This window comes from Puma concolor, chromosome B2, assembly GCF_028749965.1.
Source record: "Puma concolor isolate L17-30 chromosome B2, mPumCon1.1.hap2, whole genome shotgun sequence".
NCBI lineage: Eukaryota > Metazoa > Chordata > Mammalia > Carnivora > Felidae > Puma > Puma concolor.
The window spans coordinates 101,515,925-101,533,184 of NC_141671.1; the positions used below are offsets into that span (position 1 = coordinate 101,515,925).

Sequence of the window (17,260 nt, forward strand, 5' to 3'; positions counted from 1 at the left end):
ATGCTCCTGGATAGGAAGAACAAATACTGTTAAAATGTTGATACTACCCAAAGCAATCTACATATTCAATGCAATCGCTATCAAAGTAACACCAGCATTCTTCACAGAGCTACAACAAATAATCCTAAAATTTACGGAACCAGAAAAGACCCCAAATAGCCAAAGCAATCTTGACAAAGAAAACCAAAGCAGGAGGCATCACAATCCCAGACTTCAAGCTATACTACAAAGCTGTAATCATCAAGACAGTATGGTACTGACACAAGAACAGACACTCAGATCAATGGAACAGAATAGAGAACCCAGAAATGGACCCACAAACGTATGGCCAGCTAATCTTTGACAAAGCAGGAAAGAATATCCAATGGAATGAAGACAGTCTCTTCAGCAAGTGGTGCTGGGAAAACTGGACAGCGACATGCAGAAGAATGAACCTGGACCACTTTCTTACACCATACACAAAAATAAACTCAAAGTGCATGAAAGACCTCAATGTAAGACAGGAAGCCATCAAAATCCTCGAGGAGAAAGCAGGCAAAAACCTCTTTGATCTTGGCCACAGCAACTTCTTACTCAACACGTCTCCGGAGGCAAGGGAAACAAAAGCAAAAATGAACTACTGGGACCTCATCAAAATAAAAACCTTCTGCACAGTGAAGGAAACAATCAGCAAAACTAGAAGGCAACCAACAGAATGGGAGAAGATATTTGCAAATGACATATCAGATGAAGGGTTAGTATCCAAAATCTATAAAGAGCTTATCAAACTCAACACCCAAAAAACAAATAATCCAGTGAAGAAATGGGCAAAATACATGAATAGACACTTCTCCAAGGAAGACATCCAGACAGCCAACCGACACATGAAAAAATGCTCCACATCACTCATCATCAGGGAAATACAAATCAAAATCACAATGAGATACCACTCACACCTGTCAGAATGGCTAAGATTAACAACTCAGGCAACAACAGATGTTGGCGAGGATGCGGAGAAAGAGGATCTCTTTTGAATTGTTGGTGGGAATACAAGCTGGTGCAGCCACTCTGGAAAACAGGATGGAGGTTTCTCAAAAAACTAAAAATAGAACTACCCTATGACCCAGCAATTGCACTACTAGGCATTTATCCACAGGAGACAGGTGTGCTGTTTCGAAGGGACACATGCACTCCCATGTTTATAGCAGCACTATCAACAATAGCCAAAGTATGGAAACAGCCCAAATGTCCATCGATGGATGAATGGATACAGAAGATGTGGTATATATATACAATGGAGTATTACTCAGCAATCAAAAAGAATAAAATCTTGCCATTTGCAACTACGTGGATGGAACCGGAGGGTATTATGCTAAGTGAAATTAGTCAGTCAGAGAAAGACAAAAATCATATGACTTCACTCATATGAGGACTTTAAGAGACAAAACTGATGAACATAAGGGAAGGGAAACAAAAATAATATAAAAACAGGGAGGGGGACAAAACAGAAGAGACACATAAATATTGAGAACAAACTAAGGGTTGCTGGAGGAGTTGTGGGAGGGGGAATGGGCTAAATGGGTAAGGGGCATTAAGGAATCTACTCCTGAAATCATTGTTTCACTATATGCTAACTAATTTGGATATAAATTTTTAAAAATAAAAAATGAAATTAAAAAAAAAAAGATGTCCTCAATTGAACCAAAAAAAAAAAAAAAATCCAAGAAAAAGCACCTAAGAGATATAAAGAAACACTATTAGCTAAGTATGATCCAGATACTTGAAGGGCAAAAGAACTTAAGAAGACCCATTAGGCCTTAATACCTGGAAGACCAGCAGCAGTTATTTAATGCACAAGATTACATTTCCTTCTCCACGGGTCTCAATATACTAATTCATCTCGCAACAAATACTTTCACAATCATAATATTTTAAGGCTATTAAATGGTTTTCAGTGTTCGCTTTTTAGAATCAACTCATAGACAAAAAGCAGGATGCCCTAAATGTCTACTTTAAAAATTAGAAATTTTATTAGAGACAGAGAAAAAAGAGTAAGAGAAATATATCACTTTTCTTAATATCCATATCAGGAAGACAAATAGTATCTAAACTGATAAATCAAGAAAAAGAAATCTGGGCACCTGGCTGGCTCAGTCTGTAGAGCATGAGACTCTTGATCTTAGGGTCATGAGTTCAAGCCCCATGTTGGCTGTAGAGATTACTTAAAAAAAATTTTTTTAAATAAAAACAGGTTTAAAGCCTCTATAAGAAGGGTGTGTTTCTCCTTTAGAAAGACTTATTATATCAGAAATTAAAGATATTTTAGAAGGACACCAATTATTTTTTTAAAAAGAATAAAAGAAAAAAAAAGAAAGAAAAAGAAATTTAATGGAATAGCTGACTAGCTCAGCTGGTAGAGCATGTGACTCTTCATGTCAGGGTCGTGAGTTTAAGCCCCAGGTTGTTGGGTGTAGAGATTACTTTAAAAAAAGAAAAAAATGTTAAAAAAAAAAAAGAATAAAATATTTTTTAAAGAAAGAAAGAAAAAGAAATTTAATGGAGTGCCTGGCTAGCTCAGTCAGTGGAGCATGTGACTCTTGATCTCAGTCCTGTGATCAAGCCCCACGTTCAGCAAGGAGCCTAATCAAAATTAAAAAAAAAAAAAAACAAAAAAACATTTAAGTTTATGATTTAAAGTTATAAAAGTATTTGCCACAAAAAATGTAAAATAACAAAGGTAATAAATTTGAATGTTGAGATGGGAAATTGCTCAGCTTTTCTAATGGAAAATCAACAAAAAATGCCTAACGATAAATCAGAACATAGAATTATATGCATATTATTTTTTACATGCATATTACTTAAAGTTATACTAGTAAGCACCAGCAAAACTTAAAACAGAAACAGTCAACACTGGCTATCTTTGAAAAATGAGGGAAGCTTGGGAGTGGACAATAAGAAGGAAGACTTTTACTTTTCATTTTATATATAGTTTAACTGTTAGAATTTTTTAAATCATGTACAACTATTATCTGATAAATTTTAATAGCATAAAAAAATATTTCCACTTTGACACAAATATATAGATCAAAAGATTGCTGAGAAATCAGTGAACAGAACTCTGGTTTTATAAGTTACATAAGTTCAAATTACATATCATTTCTTCAGAAAAAAAGGAAGCTCACATTTTTTTAAATTTGCGCCTAAATCCAAAACAACTGGATTCACTCAGTGTCTAAGTCACTCGTAAAATGCAAGTATAATAATTACATTACAAAAGGGAAAGAGAAAAAGGAAACTAACTTTTGTAAAAAGCAACACACTTTGGGGCGCCTGGGTGGCGCAGTCGGTTAAGCGTCCGACTTCAGCCAGGTCACGATCTCGGGGTCCATGAGTTCGAGCCCCGTGTCAGGCTCTGGGCTGATGGCTCGGAGCCTGGAGCCTGTTTCCGATTCTGTGTCTCCCTCTCTCTCTGCCCCTCCCCCGTTCATGCTCTGTCTCTCTCTGTCCCAAAAATAAATAAATGTTGAAAAAAAAAATTAAAAAAAAAAAAAAAAAGCAACACACTTTGTGCCCCAGATCACAATCCTAAGGAGAATAACTTTCCCACAGAAAGATGCAACTAGCCCACCTATAAGGCAAAAGTTTTACCTTACTTTTCCAGCAACCATGAACTCACCTTTCTGTCCAAATGTATATATCTACAAATATCTGCAAAATAGTTTGCCATGACACGGTTTTGGTCTGTGGTCACAATAAAAACAAAATTAAATCCATTTCTTAATCACGTTCCACTTGGTAACTGAGATCATCAGCAACAAAATCTCACAGAAATAATATTTTTAGATAGAAAACACACAACAGGTTTAAAGCCTCTATGAGGAGGATGTGTTTCTCCTTTAGAAAGACTTATTATATTAGAAATTAAAGATATTTTATAAGGACACCAATTATTTAAGGACTTTACAGGTTTTTACTTCTCTTTGATCATTCACTCACTTTTGGATAAGAATTCACACCCTCAATTAAAAAACTACTGCCGCACACTTGTATCCTGAATTACATCCTGTCTTCTCTCTTGAGACTCTCTTTTATCCTGCACAATGCATGCTCAAAAGCGCTATTACAGGAAGTGTTGAACTATCAGCTATTTATAAATGGACAAGAATCTTCAAATAGCTTTGTCGGCTACCTCTTTATGGTTCTAGCCCTTAAAAACTACCTGCTTTTTAAAGAAATAGTCATGTTAATAATTCAAAATATTAAAATGCTCTCTTTAAAAAAATATATATCTTGTTCCTTTGTTTTGGAATCCAAAAACAGCACTAACATACAGTCCCAACGTCACAAGAGAACGAACAGGCTGATCTTTATATACACATTAACCAAGCAGTCTTACTCTCATCGTTTACCAAGACGAAAATTTCAAATTGTACTATATTGCCTTCAAGTCTTCTATATTGATGTCTAAACCTCATTACACTAGTTAAGCATTTTGCAAACCAAGCACACAGTTTAACATCACATATTAATTTTTTACCAAGCATATTCAGTCCAAACATATAGTACACAAAAGTAAAATTCCTTAATTCATCAATACTGACATCCCTATCAAAAAAGCCTTTCCATAGATCTACTTTTTGCCTACATAAAACTCAGAGGCAAGCCTTTCTTGTGCTGCTAAAACGGTAACTTGTATTTCCTATGGAAACTAATGATTTGGAACTCATTTTTATGTATGAATAATTATTTTTAAAGCCTTTAAGGAATAAGACTTCCTTATTCTCAGCCCCATTGTTTTCAATCTTTAGTGATTTATATCTCATATATCACCATATCAGCAAATCATTTCAAGCCAGTACTTCCAAAGGTAAATAGCTTACAGGAGTTTAAATTAGCTACACTAATACACACAAAAACTGTACCTACTAGGTACAGTTCACTACAGTGTTAGTACTAGCAAAAGACTAGTAACAGCCTAAATGTCCATCAAGAGGGATAGTTAAGTAAATTATGTAAGTCAATACAGTGGAATACAAGTGAAACTATTATTAAGAGGAACCAGGCATCTCTGCATATCAATTATGTAATGATCTTCAAAGTACATTTAAGGTGAAAAAAATATAGAGAAATGTACAGTAAACTATTTACCATTAAATACACACACCCCAAGAAAATGTCTAAAAAGGAAAACCGAGAATGGCCGTCTTTAGAAAGGGAAAAGGGTGGTTGGGAAAGGGAAGGCTTACTACCACATTGTATATCTTCTTATGCACATGCACGTACTACTCACTGAACAACATTCTTTTTTTTTTTTTTAACAAAAATACTTTTTTCAAAAAGTGATCAAATATCCTTGATTCCATTCACAAATTGACAGTTTATGGATTCGAGTATCGGTTTGCATTATCAAACTGTTTCAGCCTCAAAATTCTGCCTGTAACTGAAAAGACATGAGCTTTGTGCGGGTTTTGGCAGAAAAGAGAAAAAAAAAAGAAAAGACGTGGGCTTTCCTATTTCATTTGTCCACACCGTCAATTACACATTTTTATTAAAAGGTCTCTTCAGGGGCACCTAGCTGGTTACGTCAGTGGAGCATGCAACTCTCGATCTCAGGGTGCTGAGTTCCAGCCCCACATTGGGTGTAGAGATTAACCCAGTTTAAAAAAAATTAAAATGTCACTTCATGGATTTGAAAATTATAAATGTTGTTGCTAAGCTACTTGTCCCCAAGACTAAACCTTCCGAGTCCAACATCACAGCTACTAGCCAGTGTCTCAGTCACAGTAATCACATTCCTTGAGCCACATATGGCTAGTGGCTACCATACTTTACAGCATAGACGCACGTTCATCATTGCATGAAGATCTATTGGACGTCACTGTTCTAGACTAAGCAGGGCAAACTACAGCCTGCCCGCCAAGGCGAGCTCACCACTTGGTTTTATAAATAAAATTCTATTGAAACACATTCTAATTTGTGTTCATTTACACATTTGTCTGTGGATACTTTGACACTACAACAGCAGATTCAAGTAATTATAACATATACTGTATGGCCCCCAAGGCCTAAAATATTTAGTATCTGCCTCTTTGTAAAGAAAGTTTGTCAACCACTGCTCTAAACAATCAAATTTTATTGAAAATATTTCTTTTCCCGGGCTTCAAAAAGTTCTTGTAATACATAAATGAAGAACCAATTAAACATAAACCAATGTTTATTTGATTTACTAAGTGCTAAAGATACTAAATTTATTAACATAAACCCGTAAGATCAATAAATTTCGTAAAATATGTTGGAATGCCTACTTTTTTTTTAATGTTTACTTTTGAGAGACAGTGCGAGAGCAAGGGAGGAGCACAGAGAGAGAGAGAGAATTCCAAGCAAGCTCTGAGCTGCCAGCGCAGAGCCCAACATGAGGCTCCAACTCACAAACTGTGAGATCATAACCTGAGGCAAAGTCGGATGCCTGACCCACTGAGCCATACAGGTGCCCCAAATGCCCACAATTTCTAAGCATCTCTATAAAATAGATAGTGAAAGCAAAGAACACAAGATTTCTATAATAATTTTACAAGAGCTGGCCTAAAAGGGAAAAATGCTTAACTCAAAACAAAAAAATTACATACGTTCCTTATCAATCTACTAAAAGAAATGTATCAACTGTCTTAAAAAGCAGCACATAGGGGCGCCTGGGTGGCGCAGTCAGTTAAGCGTCCGACTTCAGCCAGGTCACGATCTCGCGGTCCGTGAGTTCGAGCCCCGCATCAGGCTCTGGGCTGATGGCTCGGAGCCTGGAGCCTGTTTCCGATTCTGTGTCTCCCTCTCTCTCTGCCCCTCCCCCGTTCATGCTGTCTCTCTCTGTCCCAAAAATAAATAAAAAACGTTGAAAAAAAAAATTAAAAAGCAGCACATAATTTCTTAGAAAAAAAATTACACTAGATCTAATTAGTGCTATAAAATTATTTATGGTAACCACTTATGTAACATCACTGCATTGCAGGCTTTCAAAACAATTACTGAAGGGGCACCTGGGCGGCTCAGTCGGTTAAGCATTTGACTTTGGATCAGGTCATGATCTCACAGTTCATGAGTTCAAGCCTTGTGTCAGGCTCTGGGCTGACAGCTTGGAGTCTGCAGCCTGCTTCAGAATCTGTGACTGCCTCTCTCTCTGCCCCTCCCCCACTCATGCTCTGTCTCTGTCAAATAATAAATGTTAAATTTTTAAAAAAAAAAAACAAAACAATTACTGAAAACATCAGGGCAGTATTACCAATGTGGGACTTTTTTTTTTTTTTTTAATAAAATTTCTGAGTGTCCATTATATGCCAAACTCTGTACAAGACTCTGGAAATAAATGATGACCCATTTGTAGCTAATAGTTTACGGGGCAGATTAACATTACTTATAGTGATATTATACACCTAAGAACAAAGAGGGGCACAAGCACAACTAATAAAGTGAATAAAGGAAGGCTTCTAGAAGAAAAGCTATCTGAATAGGGTATTGAAGTATGAGCAGGAGTTGGCCAAGTTTATGGGAGTGAGGAGAAAAGGGAGGGAGGAATGGCAGAGCAATACCACTTTACTTTGAATGTAAAAAAAAAAAAAAAAGACATGAAAAAGACTTAGTGCTAAAAAATGCTACAGAAACATGGCTTGCACCAACTCTGGGAGTTGGTGGCAAGTATAAAGTCTATAAAGATGAGAAAAACTTTAGGATCCTAATGCAAATAGCTTTATATGCCAAAGTAAGGAATTAAAATTGGATATGATGGTTTGAAAGATAGAGAATGTAGTTTTCCAAGATGTTTCATGATTGATTTTATTTGCAGAAAAATGACCCTGAGCAACTTGGATGTTGGACTATCACAAGGAAAGACTAGCCTAACAGCAGAGACCAATTCAGCTACTATGCAAAAATGGTGGTTTTTTTTTTTTTTTGAAAGATGGTGGCCAAAAGTAATGATAATGAGGATGAAGAGAAACCTGATGAAGAAAAGCAACTACACGTGGTAGAATCTATAGGCCGGCACTCCTACTTTTTTTTTTTTAATATCCATGCAATATTTTCCCTTTTCCATATTTGTTGGTATAGATATATCCTTTGCATGGAAAAAGCTTGTACAACAAGTTTGTCAAAACTGGAGGTTTAACATGGCCTTTTTGGGTTTTCCCCGTATGGTATTAAGAAGTAGGACACATTAGAAAATGCAACAACTCAGTCAGGAGAGCTGGATTCCTACTATCTTGTAACTTCTGTGAGGCTTGTCTTTGCTGTGAGACTATGGGCATGATAACCTCTAAAAGCTCTGGTTTTCTCATTTGTAAAGAAGTGAGACTAAATGATCTAAAACTCTTGAAAGTTCTAAAATGCTACGATCACAGTGCTACATCTTTAATCTTTGTACATTCCCCCCCCACACACACACAAAAATGCAAATACAATCGTCTATTCTAACTACAAACCAAATATGAAAAATCCATCAAAGCCAGGCAGATAGGTCCATACCTATTATTTACCTGTATGTATCCATATGTACCTACACTTATTTGTGAAGGATTTTATGACATACATTAAGATGTGTAATCACCAATTACTCATCTAAAACTTTATACACTAAGATGTATAGTCACAAACTACTCATCTGAAACCCTAAGGCAAAACTGAAACTGTTAACATGTCAGCCATTTCACTTTCAATTATGAAGTATCTTTTAAAGACATCTCAAAAAGGAGTAATCTTTTATTGGAGTGGTTCAAAAGACTAAATGAATGTCTGCAAAATTGAATAGTAGTATTGTTTGGTGTAACAGTTTTCAGACATAGTATCCTATGGAATCATGTTTGTTTGACTCTTATTGACAAAAGAACCTTTTAAAATATTCCTTTATCAATCAAAGCAAAGTTTTTCAAATTTGAGGAATATGGTCTTGAGATTTGTAACCATAAACTGTTATATACCCTTTTTTACAAATTTTAAAAGGAAAACTATTACAAATTCTTGTTCATACTAAAAAGTCTAGAAATATTCCGAACTTGTTTCTCAGGAATAACATTTAAGCCTGATTTATTTAAAAAGGATAGTTGGGGGGCGCCTGGGTGGCACAGTCGGTTAAGCGTCCGACTTCAGCCAGGTCACGATCTCGCGGTCCGGGAGTTCGAGCCCCGCGTCAGGCTCTGTGCTGATGGCTCAGAGCCTGGAGCCTGTTTCCGATTCTGTGTCTCCCTCTCTCTGACCCTCCCCTGTTCATGCTCTGTCTCTCTGTCCCAAAAATAAATAAACGTTGAAAAAAAAATTTTTTTTTTTTTTTTAAATAAAAAGGATGGTTGGGTCAAAAGATTCTCTTCCTTCAAAACAAAAAGAACAAATGACATTTTTATTAAAGGTGAAAAACCCAAATGTAATCTTTCATTTCCACTGTCACAAATTTACATAGTATAATTAACACAGCCCAAGTTAAAGTCATTATTTTAATGGAAATATCACTCTAAGATTTTTTTAAAAGGTAGTACTAAACTATAAACAGAGGCTTTTCTTTTGTAAGTTACATTACTTCTTCCAGTGTTTCTTCAAAAGACCCAAATGATTTTGGTTATATACTACATTATATACATCAGAATAACTTCTCTTAAATGTACGCACGTGATTTTTTTTTTGCTCCCTAAAGTAGCATTATACATTTTTTTCTGAATTAACCAAAATAAATTCCGGAAAGAGCTAAACTGTAACTAACCATGATCAGAGTGTAAAATCTTTACTATGCAAATCTGCATCACAATTTAGAACCATCACTAAAAACTTTAAAAACTTTTTGTTCTTTAAAATCATTGCTACCAACCCACAAGAGATGTGCTATTAACATAAAGCCTCAAATCTCAACTAGACCCCTAGTCCAAGGAAACCTACCTTTATAATGATTTTTCTTAGAATATGGTGATATCAACTAATGCTTTCAGATCCTAAAAATTTCTTTAAAAAGCATATTTTGAAGATACACAGACTGATCTTACTCTATTAAAGAAACTTTATTAATTCTAATCAAACAAATTTCACTCAAGAAAGTGCAGTCGAATCAAAAACTTTATTAGAGGGGAAAATATTCAAAAAGAACAATTAGAAGCAGGAATTAAATTATGCTTTTTGTTTTATCCCATGCTATCAAAATACAATTCAGAAGCAGATTTTTCTTAAAAGTTGCCTACTAAAAGGAAGTTATTTTAACAACAACAAAAGAAAATACATTTAAAAAATTTCAAATCAAGTACATTATAAAGTTAGCATGAGGAGTATGAAAAACACCACATATAATTTGTTTTGTAATGCCAATGTCCAAATAGGAAAACTAGATGTGCTTTCCCCAAATATATCTGATAATATTCCCACAGAAACACCAGTATAACAAGTAAATATTCCAAAAACAAAATACAAGTTAATTTTAAGGACCTGAAATTCCAAGATACTCATTCAAGGACACCTGGCAATTAACTAAAAGAATTATGAGAGAAGTTTACAACTGACTACTATGGAGCCCTTTCAGTTATAAGACCAAAACTACTTGCAGTAACAATCCTTTACACGTGTATAGTACCTTGTGATTTTCACCATACTTTATGATAAAACAATTTGTAAAGTTGTGTTTTCATTCTCTATGAAATTAGCACACACACCTTAACAACTTTCGTCCTCGAGTTCATAAATCAACTATATCAATTACAACAGAGTGCGCAGAACGTTAGGCAGCATTTCAAATCTTACTAATGTCATTGTGACTGATATTCACTTTATTCAGAAATGTTCCGCTAGGATGCTAAAAACTCTTTCTCATACTTTTTGACCGTCTTTGAAATCTAAGCGGGACAGGTAGATAAATGTTCCTGGGCTCCCTTACTCTAGGGGAGGAGAATTCCTCCCAGGAAGGGCGGTGAGCAGGTGATTGGTTTAAACCTACCCTTCGCCGGCAGCTGGTTCCACCTGTCCTAGAGCCCGTCTGCCCTACAGGACGAAGGATAGGCGTTCTCAATACAGAATCCAGCTCGCCATCTCCTAAGAGAACAATCAATAAAGGCTTCCTAAGAGGTTACTAAGGTTCTCCCTCAAATCCCAGGTAAACAAAGATTCAGGCCCAGATCTCTGTCACTCTGCATTCCGTTCCGGATAATCTAGGTGCTGGATAAACCCCAGCACGCAGTCATTTAGCCAGGGGATGGAGTGGAAAGCATAAGAATATCCAACGGGGGGCAGAATACGAGTTACCAAAAAACTAGGCGAACTCTGAAGTTCTGCGGGCAAAACGCGGTTAGTCTCCGAGAAGGTCCTACATTCGAGTTAAAGTGCGGAATTCAGAATGTGAAAAAGCGAAATCGGGGGCGAATGAGCAGGGATCCAGAAGTCGCCGGGTATAGACAGGGACGCGGGACTACGCTGAGAAGCCAATGGGCTGGCTGGCCCCAAGGGCAGAGATGCGCGGTGGGTCAGACCCTAGAGTCTGGCTAAGACCCCAGCCGCCCGACCAGCTCCTCCGCTAGGTTTCAAACCGCCGCCCCCGGGAGGCGCTTAGCCGATTGGAAGTTCCACAACGACCGTCACCAGCCCAGGGCCGGAGCGGCAACTCGGCAAAGCTCTCCCAGCCCTCGGCGTCTCCCCAAGAGACCAGACCCCACAAACTCCACCTCCAGCCGAGGTCCCAACTCGAGTCCCGCCGCCAGCTCCACGCACGCGGAAGGCGCCCTCCGGAACGGGACCGACGCCCCCCGGAACGGGACCGACGCCCCCCGACTAGGCTGCTGCCGCTGGAGTTCGAGGGGCGCGACGGGGCCGCGCGGGGAGGGCAGTCAGAACCCGCGTCCCTCAGTCCCCGCTGGGACGCGGCCCCGCGACCACCTCCGCCTCGCCCTTCGGGAACGGCCCGACCCGGCTCCAACCCACCCATCCCGCGCGGTCGCGGGCAGGGCGAGGACCCGAGCGAGCCTACTCCCCCCGCCCCTGCTCTTACCCATCTTTCCGCCTCGCCTTGTAGACGTGCCCGTAGGTGCCGCGTCCCACTTTGCACCCTTCGTACTCAAACAAATCCTCCACCCGCTCCCGCTCCGCCGCCAGCTTCGCCTTGAAATCATAATCCATTGTCTGCTTTCCCCATAGAGGCACCGGGACGCGGGGGCCGCCGCCGCTCAGTCCCTCCTCCTCCTCCTCCCCCCGCGACCGCCGCTCCACTTCTCCAACAGCCGCCTCTCGGGCGCGCGCGCGCCGCCCGCCGCCCCGCGGTCCGCCTTCAGCAAGGGACTCCTCGGCGGCCGCGGCAGCCACCCACTCCTCCTCCTCCTCCTCCTCCTCCGCGGCGGCGGCGGCGGCGGCGGCTCCCGCAGGCAGCCCCAGTCCCGCCTCCCCCCTTCATTTCCTTGTTTTGGAACCTGGTGGGCCGCGCCGCGGCTTCCTCGAGCTCATTAACCAACCATCCCGCCCACCTCGAGGCCGCGGGAGCTGCGGGGAAATGTAGTTCCGGAGGCTACAGGAGCAGTTCAGTTTTGCCAGCAAAAGAAATACAGCACCCAGGATGCCTTGGGCCGCTACAGCCCCGCCTCCACAAGGCATGCACGCCTGCGCACTGGGGCTGCCCCTCCCCCTCAGGTAGCTCCGGACTGCCAGTTCCTGTGAAGGTAGAAAGCTCAAAGTTACTGTATTCTTTCTGCGAGTCTTTGCGAGCTGGTGGAGAGAAGGCTCTTGTTCTAGTATGAGGAAGGTACTCCAGTGTAACTGCCCCCGGGCTAGAAGGAAAGTGTAAAGTATTTAACAAGTGCTTTGCTCAGGAGTTTGCTCCAGTGGTTTGAGAGGCGAGGGCTGTGGTTAGGACAGTTGTGCTGCAGATTGTTTGTTTTTCTGTGGCAATTGGTCCGCCCGTTGCCCCGCCCCCTTCGCCCAATCTCTCATTGGCTGAGACTTAGAGAATGACGTCCTCCTTGGTGCGTGGGTATCCCCAGGCTTTGGCTCCTTTCCCGTTCTTGATTGGTAATTGGATGTGCTCGGTTGTTCCTGATAGGTTAATCTTTTTTCTTTACGATGCAAAAACGGTATTTCAAAAGCTGAACCATCAGCGGTTTCCTAGTTCTAGCATCCGTCTGAGGAGAACTTCTGAACCCTAGCAGCCAATCATCCTTTCCCTCGCGCTCTAGTCATGGTCTCCTCCTACACTGTGCGGTTCCCATAGCCAAGGTTTGGCCATCTGTCTAAGGACAATTAAAGTGCCAGGATGCATCGTTTTAAAAACAATCATCAGGGTTGGATTGTAAAAGATTTTTTACGGTCTATGCATAATGATGACGTTCTAGAATGTTTAAGAAAGTTTCCTTCATCAAGGTGAACATTGATTCATTTAATTGTTGCATACTTAACGTGTCAGATGCTTGGGATACAATCCTAAACATGATTGGTGCTAGGATAAGACTAATATACCACATTTATTGAGAGCAAAAAGGAGGAAATGGTCACTTTTATCTAAAGTGATAAGGAGGGGCACCTGGGTGGCTCAGTGGGTTAAGGTTAAGCTTCCCACTTCAGCTCAGGTCATGATCTCATGGTTGGTGAGTTCCAGTTCGGTTGGCATCTGGTTCTGTGCTGACAGCTCAGAGCCTGGAACCTGCTTCAGATTCTGTGTCTCCCTCTCCCTTTGCCCCTCCCCTGCTCGTGCTCTGTCTCTCTCTCTCAAAAATAAGTGAACATTTAAAAAGTTAATAATAATAAAAATAAAGTGGTAAGGAGAATTAGTAGTGACCTGCCTGCTAGGTTTTGGCAGAAACCTGGAAAACTTGGAGTGTTGGGGAGATCATTTATTTACAACAGTAAGTTTCCTGAGAAACTAACTCAGATCGTGAAGTCAATCGAAAATATCTGAGTATATGAGTGTCTCTTATTTCCAGGAACTATGATAAGTGCTGGAGATACCAGATGAAAATGGGTCTCTTTCCATCGGAGAACTAAAACCTATTGAAGAAATAAACATGCAAGCAAATTAAAAATAAACTATGTGGGTACAGAGAACAATAGTAGAATAGGAAGAATTCTAGAGGAGTCAAGCTAGGCTTCACAACAGAGGGAAATTTTGAGCCAAAATTTAAAGTACTTTATGTGAAGGGCAAGTAGGCAAGTAGGGAGCAGAAATTATTTAAGGCAGGATGGCTGAATCATATATCATGAGAGAACATGATATATTCTGAGAAATGCAACTAGTTTGAATGTTACAGATTAAAGCAGGGAAAGGGGATATCTAAGAAGAGATTGGACAGATAAGTAGAGGTCAAATTATGAAGATATATATATATATATGACTAGTGGAAGTTTTAGATTTCATCATTCTATAGGCAATAGGAAACCATTGAAGACTCTTGAGCTAAAGAGTAATATAATCAGTGTCGTGATTCAAAAACTCCTCCTGACAACAGTGTTCAGGATAGATTGGAAGAAGGTGAGAACAGTAAAGAAGTTACTGCCTTGGATCATCTGGCTGGCTCAGTCGGGAGAGCATGTGAGTCTTGATCTCAGGATCTTGAATTCAAGCCCCACATTCATTATGGAGCTATTTAAAAACAAAAAGAAGAAGAAAAAGAAGCTATTCCCTTAATACTTACAAAATACAGAGATTAAACCATCTAGTGGCAGTGCTGATCATAAGAAAAAGACAGATACCAGAATTATTTATGAATCAAACTCAACAGAACCTGAGGATTAATTAAATGTGGGTTTAAGGGAGAGAAAATAATCTGAAATGACTTACAGGGTTTTGACTTCAACAATAAGGGAAATAAAGGAATAGGAGCAATTTTTAAGAGAAAAATGATGAGTTTCATTGGGGCATGTTGTAATTGAAGTGCTTGTGGGGCATCAAGATGGAAATAACAAGTAAGTATTGGGGTGCCTGGATGGCTCAGTCAGTTAAGCATCTGACACTTGATTCCAGCTCAGGTCATGATCTCATGTTTTGTGACAGCGTGCTTTCTCTCTCTCTCTCTCTCTCTCTCTCTCTCTCTCTCTCTCCCCCCTCTCCTGAAAATAAATAAATAAACATTAAAAAAAAGAAATAACAAGTAAGCAGATGAATATTTGTACCTGCCAACAAAAAGTCTGTATAGATTTGGAAATCATCAGTATGTGATGGTGGAGTGTGGAGAATGTTTATCCATTGGTTGCTGGGGTTTTTTTTTTAATTTTTTTAAATGTTTATTTATTTTTGAGAGAGAGACACACAGAATGCAAGCAGGAGAGGGGCAGAGAGAGAGAGGGAGACACAAATTCTGAAGCAGGCTCTAGGCTCTGAGCTGTCAATACAGGGCCAGACGCGAGGTTCGAACCCACAAACCCTGAGATCATGCCCTGAGCCGAAGTTGGAGGCCCAACCAACTGAGCCACCAAGGCGCCCCTGTTTGTTGCTGTTTTTAAACATGGAGTTTTGCATTCATTTTATCCTCAAAATATTCCTATTAGGTATGTTGACTTAGAATTCTTATTTTACATATGAACAAACTGAGACAACTAGTAAATTGCAGAGTCAGGGCTTAATGAATATGTACTAGGGAGTGAGTGGAAGGTAGGAAAATGTGTAAGTAAAAAATCAAATGTAGGTTATGAAAAGGTTAACTAAAAAAAATCAAAAGTTTTGGGTGCCTGGATGGCTCAGTCAGTTATGCATCTGACTTTTGATTTGGGTTCGGGTCATGATCTCACAGTTGATGAGATTGAGCCCTGTGCTGACAGCAAAGAACCTGCTTGCAATTCTCTCTCCCTCTCCCTGCCTCTCTCTCTATCTCAAAATAAATAAATAAACTTTAAAAAAAAAAAGCTTGACCACACGCTGTGTTACTAAGGATATGAGGAAACAGTCTCCTGCCTTGCTGGTGGAATACACGTTCACAAAATATATACCAATATATACATTAGATTTTTATCTTGGCAGCCTCTATCATTCTTTAATTTTTTTTAACGTTTATTTATTTTTGAGACAGAGAGAGACAGAACATGAATGGGGGGAGGGTCAGAGAGAGAGGGAGACATAGAATCGGAAGCAGGCTCCAGGCTCCAAGCTGTCTGGACAGAGCCAGACGCAGGGCTCGAACTCGTGAACCACGAGATCATGACCTGAGCCGAAGTCGGACACTTAACCGACTGAGCCACCCAGGCGCCCCTTGGCAGCCTCTATCAAAACCACATAGTAGTTTCCTACAGTTATACTCCTTGTGGTAGATACTGTGATATGTCTCTCATAATGGACAAAGTATGGCACATCCTTCATTGGATTATTATGCAGCCCTAAAAATAATATGAAGCCTATGAAATATTCCTCCCAGATGTCTTCCCTGAAGGGAGGGTCCAGCTTCTAAGCCCTGAATCTAGCACTGCATTTGCAATGAGGCCAAACTCTCCATGGGCTGCTCCCAGCCAATGACTGACCACAGCAGGAAGTTCACAAAGGTCCACTCCTGCAGGATACAGGATTCCTCTGATGTGTGACTTTGTCTTAAGGAATCCCCAGGTTTAAGCCCATCTGAAACTATTTTAGAACTATGGTGCAGTCTTAGTCCCTGCCTACTCCAACCCTCATGCCTTCCTTCCATCCTTCACAGGGCTCAGATCAGCATCACTATCTGATTCATCTCCAGCTGCCTCCTTTTCTCTCTCAAAGGCATTTCCTTTAGTAAGTCTCTTGCATGTCTAATCCCATCTTGGCACCTGCTTTCCAGAAGACTTGAAACAATGAGAAAATTGTTCAGACACTGATACGAAAAGACCTCCAAGACATATTTTTAACTGAAAAAAAAAAAGCAAGAATCAGAAGAGTGTCCATAGTATGCTAAAATTTTTATACAGAAGGAAAAATACATACTTGCTTGCATATGCCTAAATCGATATCTGAAAAGACCACAGGAAACTCTTTGCTCAGGGAAGGGAAACTGTTTGAGAATCAAGGATAGGAGACAGAATTTCTAATGTATGCTTTTTTGAATTTTGATCCAAGAAATGTTGCCTTTTCAAAAGGTAAATAAATAAAATTTAAATGAAAAAAAGGGGTGCCTGGGTGGCTCAGGCCATGATCTCACAGTTGGTGGGTTCGAGCCCCACTTCAGCTCTGTGCTGACAGCTCAGAGCCTGGAACCTGCTTCAGATTCAGATTCTGTGTGTGTGTTTGTGTGTGTGTGTCTGCCCCTCCCCTGCTCGTGCTCTTTCTCTCTCTCTCCCTCTCTCAAAAATAAATAAACATTAAAAAAAAACTTTATAAATGAAAAAAAAGTAGGAG

General features: G+C 39.8%; 1 protein-coding gene across 4 annotated transcripts in view; it reads right to left on the reverse strand.

The window, feature by feature from the left end:
• The window catches only part of CDK19 (cyclin dependent kinase 19), a 194,462-nt gene extending 182,111 nt beyond the window's left edge, over positions 1-12,351 (reverse strand). Inside the window, exons 1-2 of one of the 4 annotated variants that reach the window (XM_086707597.1) lie at positions 11,975-12,097; positions 10,931-11,025 (exon numbers count right to left, since the gene is read on the reverse strand). Coding sequence is in view for 2 of the 4 variants with exons in the window: in XM_086707592.1 (XP_086563718.1) it covers positions 11,975-12,102 (128 nt within the window). In the remaining 2 variants the exon portion in view is untranslated. Of the gene's footprint in view, positions 1-10,930; positions 11,026-11,974 lie in introns of all 4 variants that reach the window. The other 3 variants (XM_086707592.1, XM_025925579.2, XM_086707595.1) reach the window with 3 other exon arrangements.
• Between the last annotated feature and the right edge of the window lie 4,909 nt (positions 12,352-17,260).